Source organism: Penaeus chinensis, chromosome 35 (assembly GCF_019202785.1).
Source record: "Penaeus chinensis breed Huanghai No. 1 chromosome 35, ASM1920278v2, whole genome shotgun sequence".
Lineage (NCBI taxonomy): Eukaryota > Metazoa > Arthropoda > Malacostraca > Decapoda > Penaeidae > Penaeus > Penaeus chinensis.
Window position 1 is genome coordinate 34,919,150 of NC_061853.1, and position 7,500 is coordinate 34,926,649.

General features: G+C 35.9%; 1 protein-coding gene across 1 annotated transcript in view; it reads right to left on the reverse strand.

Annotated features, from left to right (window-relative positions):
• Window positions 1-2,488: 2,488 nt before the first annotated feature.
• Window positions 2,489-7,500, reverse strand: part of LOC125044407 — an 8,766-nt gene continuing 3,754 nt past the window's right edge. The window contains exons 3-5 of the mRNA XM_047641061.1: window positions 4,198-4,358; window positions 3,156-3,290; window positions 2,489-2,993 (exon numbers count right to left, since the gene is read on the reverse strand). Coding sequence (XP_047497017.1) covers window positions 2,611-2,993; window positions 3,156-3,290; window positions 4,198-4,358 — 679 coding nt within the window. The 3' untranslated portion in view covers window positions 2,489-2,610. The remainder of the gene's footprint in view (window positions 2,994-3,155; window positions 3,291-4,197; window positions 4,359-7,500) is intronic.

The window sequence follows — 7,500 nt, forward strand, 5'->3', positions numbered from 1 at the left end:
ATAATGATATTTATGTTGAGGATAATGATGATATTAATAATAACATAAAATGTGATGATAAAAAATAATAGTGATAGTACTAATATTAATACTACTACAGACAGACGTAATGATAATAATGTTAATAATAATATTGGTAATAATGATAAAAAAAATACTGATAACAATAATAATAACAATAATATTAATAATGATAATAATAACAATAATATTAATAATGATGATGATAACAATAATATTAAGAATGATGATGATAACAATAATATTAATAATGATGATGATAACAATAATATTAAGAATGATGATGATAACAATAATATTAATAATGATGATGATAACAATAATATTAATAATGATGATGATAACAATAATATTAATAATGATGATGATAACAATAATCATAATGATAATAATAATCATAAAAAAGATCGTCCCATGAGCAAGACTCGAACAAGCTTAGAACAAGTTTATACTAATTGTAAACTAATTATGCTAATCATTGTGTCATTATTTTTATCACTGCTACTACTATTATTATTATCTTTATTATTATCATTACTGCTATTATCACTGGTGTTGTTGTTGTTGTTGTTGTTGTTACTAATATCATTATTATTATTATTATTATTATTAGTGTGTTGTAGAGAATAGTCGTAGTATCATCATTGTCAATATTGTTATTATTATCATCACTGTTATTATTACAATTGTTTTGTTATCATTGTTATCATTATCATTGTTATCGTCATCTTTATTATTGTTGTTATAATTACCATCATTATTTTTTTATCATTATTATCATTATTATCGTTATCATCATTACCACCATTATTGCTACTCATTTCATATTTGTTGTGATTATTTCGGTGGATCATCATTATTAGCATTATTATTATTGTTATTATTATTACAATTATTTTGATTATGATAATGATTATCATTATTATTTTTATCATCATTGATATTATGGTTGCTGTTTTTGTTATTATTACACTTAATATCATTATCGTTATCATTAATATTTTTGTCATTATTACTATCATTACTGTTATGAGTCTTACTTCTATTACTATTGTTATTATCATTATTGCCATCGTCATCATCATCATCATCATCATTATTATTATCATTAACATTATTACCGTTACCATTACTTTTACTATAATCTAATTACTATCATTATTACTACTATTGTCATCATTAATATTATATGAATAACTATTATCATTATTAATATTATCATCTCTAATATCATCATAATTATCATTACCATTATAACTATTATTATTCTTTTCATTATCATAATCATTATCAGTAGTAATAGTACTATCATCATTATCGTTATTATTATCATTATTATTATTAGTAGTAGTATTGTTTTTTCTATTATCATTATCGTTATCATTATTATGATTATTATTAGTATTGTTATTCTTATTATCATTATCGTTATTATTATTACTATTATCATTATCATCATTATTATCATTATTATTATTACAATTATTATCATCATCGTCATTATTATTATCACTATAATTAACGTAATTACCATCATTTGTATATTCAATACCAACACTTATCTATTAAGACTAATTACTGCTAATAAAAGTGGCAGTTGAGTTGATTATTAACATATTTATTTTTCATTATAATTACATATTATAAACATATAATGGCCATCGTTAATATCAAGCTTTATCCGCCAAAAACTACTACTCCTCATAATAACTTGATTGTTGTCCAAATAACAAAGTTTCAAGTGTGACTAAGGGCCATGGAGGAAGAAAAGGAAGAAAAGATTGTAAAGCTTAATTCCTTTCTTTATGTAATCTTAAAGATTTGTGGACTGCCTGGTCTGCAATTCTGTGATGTTACACGTTATGAATATATACAGTATATGTAAACAAATATATACTTACATACATATGAATATACCTAAATCTATCTATATAGATAGATAAATGTGCATATATAAGTGAATATATATATGAATATTTGTATGCATATATATGCATATGTATATATATGTATATATATGTATAAATTATATATATATATGTATAGATAAATAGATAGATAGATGTGCATTTATATATAAAGTACATATGTATATATACATATACTTATATATACACATATATGTATATACGTATTATCATGCATGAATGTATGTGTATATATGTATGTATGTATTTATATATTATATATATTTATATATGCATACATATACACATAACCATATCTATAAATATATGTTTATATTTACACACACACACACACACACACACACACACACACACACACACACACATATATATATATATATATATATATATGTATATACAATATATTTACTCACATATACATATATGTATATATATGTGTTTGTGTATGTGTATGTGTGTAAATATGTACATATATTTATAGATGTGTATACATATATGCATATATATATATATATATATATATATATATATATACATATACATATATATAAGGGAACTGATTTCCCATATGGTCCCCCCTGGTTGAGGTATGCTAGCGCTCCAAAGGGACTTTTGGGTTTTGACAGTGGAGGGAAGCACAGACCCACCGGGCAGAAGAATATTACGTCAGGCATGAACATTTCTTCCCCTTACCCTTGCAAAACTTATGTCCGTATTGTGTTAGTATCTTCCACCCAATTCCTCCAAGGAAATGAATGACGGTCACGCCCACAAACACAAGAACACTCAAGGGCCGAGACAGAGTGAGCAGCCAGAAGACTAACCCAAAAGCACAGTACACCAGGGAGGCCATGCCGCCAGCCTTGTCCTCAGGAGGCAGAAGGGTAGCTTTTATATATGCCCTGAGGGGAGACACTTCTTCCCTCCTGAACACGTAGTCGGTGACCCATGCGAGAAGGAAACTGAGCGGTAGAGGAAGGAAGCCCATGTAGCGCAAGGGACCATCGAGGGAAAACAGAGACGCACACACGAAGACTCGCGACCCTGGAGAAACAGCGTTAGGTTCATGTTTTTTATCGTGGCCCAGCAAATTGCTGACCGTATAGGTGTATGTGAATAGGGATATATAACGCCCAAGAAACATATATGTGCACAAACAAAAGTGCCTCGGATTGATATATTCATGTACAAGGTAATATGACTTACCTAAGACCATTGCCACTAGGACTATAGAAACTCCTTGAAGAAGCCAACTCATTCCCTCGCAGAAGACAGACAGAAGAGCAAATGAGGCAGTGACGCAGCTGATTACCATCTTCATATACGAGAAAATAACTGAGTCTGAAAAGTAAAGACTGAATCGCATATACACACAGGTGCACAGTAAACACAAATGCCCAGACCCATACTACGTACACTGCATAACAATTCGCCCCTGACACAACGGACTCAAAAGGGTGAATCTTCGTCCGTTATGCGTTATATACAGTACTGACCGAAGCTTCAGTGCTGTTGATATGTAAACATTACAAATGTTGTGATATGCTTTCGCCGACTGTATCTAGACCAGAAATATTCGACCATTTCCTGCCACATATCTACTGAACATTCTAATGTTATCCCTTCAGTGATATTCGGAAAACAAGCAAAATAACAATTATCTGTGTATATTAATGCTCTGCTAAGGGTTTTAGGCATATATATACATATATATACAGACACATATATATATTAACTGATAATGGGTTGAGAGAAAGGTACGATAGATTGGACATGCTGGGTCGTGAAAGTAGAGTAGGAAATCTAACTGGGTTATAATTAAAGCCTTCATTAAATTATGATCTGAATAACAATAATACCCTAATTATAAATTTTGCTACCTCTTGCATTGTACATTTTAGTACATGTGCAGGTATGTCTGCTAATACTTATAGATACAAATCTATTTTTGGACAAATGGCACCAACCAAAGCTCGTTTACTTGAGAAGACAATCAGGAAGGCCATAGACAATACAAGGTAACAGCGAAGATAACAGAGTTAGCGCTGTCGGTGTGACAGGAAAGGAGAGGGACAGGTGGAGGAAGTTCCTCGGCGGTGCCACGCCCACGATCACCTGGTAGGCATTCATAATATGTGAATTTATATTCACAGACACAGAGATGTTTGTGTTTGCGTATTAGTGTTGGTGTGCTTTTTCGTGCGTATGAGTGTGCGCAAGCGCGCGTGTGTGTAGCAGATTAACTTACCTTTAAGAATGCCGATTCTCAAAGCAGTCATTTGGATGAACAGCTGAGGCACAGCCTCAAAAAAACCTTCAATTACTTTCATTTTGCTTAAAGTCTCTTTAAATTTTGTTTGCTCCTCAGACATATTTCCTTTGATATGGAGACGTATGACCTTCAATATTCTGAAAAATAAAATCTAAGATTAAACATTATATTGCTTAAAGTTTTCTTTGTTTGATTATATTATCATTTTAATTTGTATATAATTTTCTTGGAACTCTATGTTCATTATGCATAATCAATGAGTATGCACGAATGTATGTATGCATGTATGTATATATATATATATATATATATATATATGTAACGTAGCCAATGGGTGACCAAGCCAGCCCAAGTCAGTGCCGGTCCCAAGCCTGGGAAAATAGAGAAGGTTGACGCCTTAAAAAATTCTGCCACAGCTAGATTATAGCGGGTTCCATTTAAAAATGGGACAAAGTTACAGCAAAAGAAGAAGAAAACTATAAATATAACACCCACACCCAAACCCAACACATGTGTGCGCGTGAGAATACATGTATAGACGGACACACACATATGTATGTATACATATTTACATATTCATATATATTAATACATACATATATATACATATCTAACTATCTATCTATATGTATATATATATATATATATATATATATATATATATATATATATATTACATATATATGTGTGCGTGTGTGTGCGTGCTAACAAACATAGTTACAAACACACTAAATTCACCGTACTGACTCACTGAGCACTTACATGCCAAACTGCCAAGCAGACTGTTTGGCAGGGGTTTTGATAGTTGCCATAATACCATTAGCAATAATCATGATTATGTGACCTTGCTAATCTGCCATCCAAGCATATTTTCACATATTTTGTTCTTTTTAAAAATAATATTCTAGATTGACAGATTTCATGTCTTCTGAATTAGGATCTCCTTCTCTCTCTCTTTGTTCCTTCCTCTGTCCTTCTCTTCTTCATCTCGCGCTCTCTCTCCCCTTCTACCTCTCCTTAGCTCTCTCTCTCTTTGTCCCTTCCTCTGCCCCCTTCTCTCTCATATCGCTCTCTCTCTCTCTTCTCTCTCTCCCCCCTTCTTTGTCCCTCTCTCTTTCATCTCTCTCTCTCTCTCTCTCTCTCTCTCCCCTTTTCCCTTTCCTTCTCTCTCTCTCTCTCTCTCCCTCTTTGTCCCTTCCTCTGTCCCCGTATATCTCATCTTGCTCCCTCTCTTTCCTCTCTCTTATTCTCTCCCTCTCCTTCTCTCTCTTTTATTTTTTCTCTCTCTGTCTCTCCATCTCTCTCTCTGTGTTTCATCACTCTCTCTCTCCATCTCTCCATCTGTCAGGGTTGTGTTGTAGACATTCCATCGCTGTTACCAGTCTGTCAGGGGTTTGTTGTTGGTTGACGGTAATGCACGGTCTAGTTGCACTGTTTTTTGGGAGATGAATGTTGAAGGTAGCGTAGCTTGGATGGAGGCCCGATATGGCGGTGGCCGTAGAGGAAGACCCCCGGGAGGAGACAACGTCCGAGTGAGACCGTGACTAGAGGAAAAATGACTGTACGGGTCAAGGTGACGGTCAGAGGTCATGAGTGATGTGGGCTTGGCTTAGGACAGTAAGGCTGTTTGGCCAAGACGGTCGAGAGGATGGTACTAAACCGACTCCAATGGAAAATGGGACCCCTACATGAACACCTCTATGGGTTCACAAGGGACATGATCACAGCACACAGCATAGCCACACTCTCATGCACAATTAGCACTGGCACATTTGTGGTAATATTCCTAGACCTGGAGATTGCTTTCGAATTAGCAAGTCCTCTTGCCATTCAGGAGACCCTGATCCAGAGGGGAATCAGAGGAAAGCTCTTGGCTTGGATAGGTGACTATTCCAGGTGCAGAACAGCCAGAGTCAAATTCCAAGGTCACCTATCACAGCACATGACACTAGAAAATGGAACGCCACAGGGTGGGGTCCTCTATCCAGCCTTTTTTACACCCTAATGTCCTGTATCCTTAACATACACCTCCAAGTGGGGTGCAGGATCATATCCTATGCAGACGATCTTGCAGTCATCTCCACTGGACCACACTGCCAAAGTAGAGCCCACTTAGAGTGGGTCAAGGACTTCCAACACCTTGAAAGGAGATCCAGTACCTGGTTGTCCGAACCAAAACAAGACTGTCTGCCATGAGAGCAATGACTGGGAGACACATAGGAGTCAGACATAAAGTACTAAGATTATGTACATGCCGTCCGGTCCATTGTGGACTATGCTTCTGTCACCCTGATCACCACAAAGACAAAATTAAGAGAAAAATTGGAGACAGCAACTGCTGCCGAAGCATTGGCAGTTGTGGAGGGAGTTAGGGCATTTGACCCATATGTCTATGGGCATAAATCTATCCTATATACTGATCACAGATCTCAGAGTCTGAGAGTTCAAAATGAAACTGCCAGGATCATTTTGGGTGCCCCAAGGTGGACGAAGGTCCTTAACCTCTTCATGCAGGTTGAGGACTCACGAATTGATCTAATGGCACCACAATTCCTTTCAAAGGTCATCCAGGCACCCAGGAACACACGTCTGAGACAAAAAAATACTCAGACGCCTAGAACAAGCTCACGCACTCTTTGTAAACAACTCCTGGCTGCCAGGGTGTTGATACAATATCAGGTCAAAGAACAACTACTTGCGAAGGGCATGAACTCCCCCCACCATGACTTTATCGAAGCCCCGCCATGGGCACAAACCTTGATAGAGTTCTTTGTTATGAGTTTGTCAAGGAAAAATAATCAATACCTCATGCCTAGTCTAAAGGCAAAAGTCGCGAGGGACATTGCAGCCATCAGTCCTCCGGGTAGTAGAACATATTTCACGTATGGATCAGTCGATCCTTTGAGTCACACTGCAGGCGCTGACTTTGCAGCAAGGGATGCCACAAAATCCATGAGGGTAACATATAACGCCTCCTCGATCATGGGAACCCTAGCCCACGCGTCCCTGAGGGAAGGACGCGTGGTCATACATACAGACTCCAGGGCAGCCATTGACTGTCTTCAACACAGCTCACTCAAAGACAACATCTACCTCCAGACCATTGTGTTTACCATAACGTAGAGGATTCTTGCTCAGGGTAAAAGAATAATCATTAACTGGGTCCTCAGCCACATAGGTATCAGTGGGAACGAGTTTGTTGACAGACTAGCCGACATTGGCAGGGGTATGCCCCCAATTCCACGATCATACAACCGAGCCGAAAATTCTTAAGGTAAA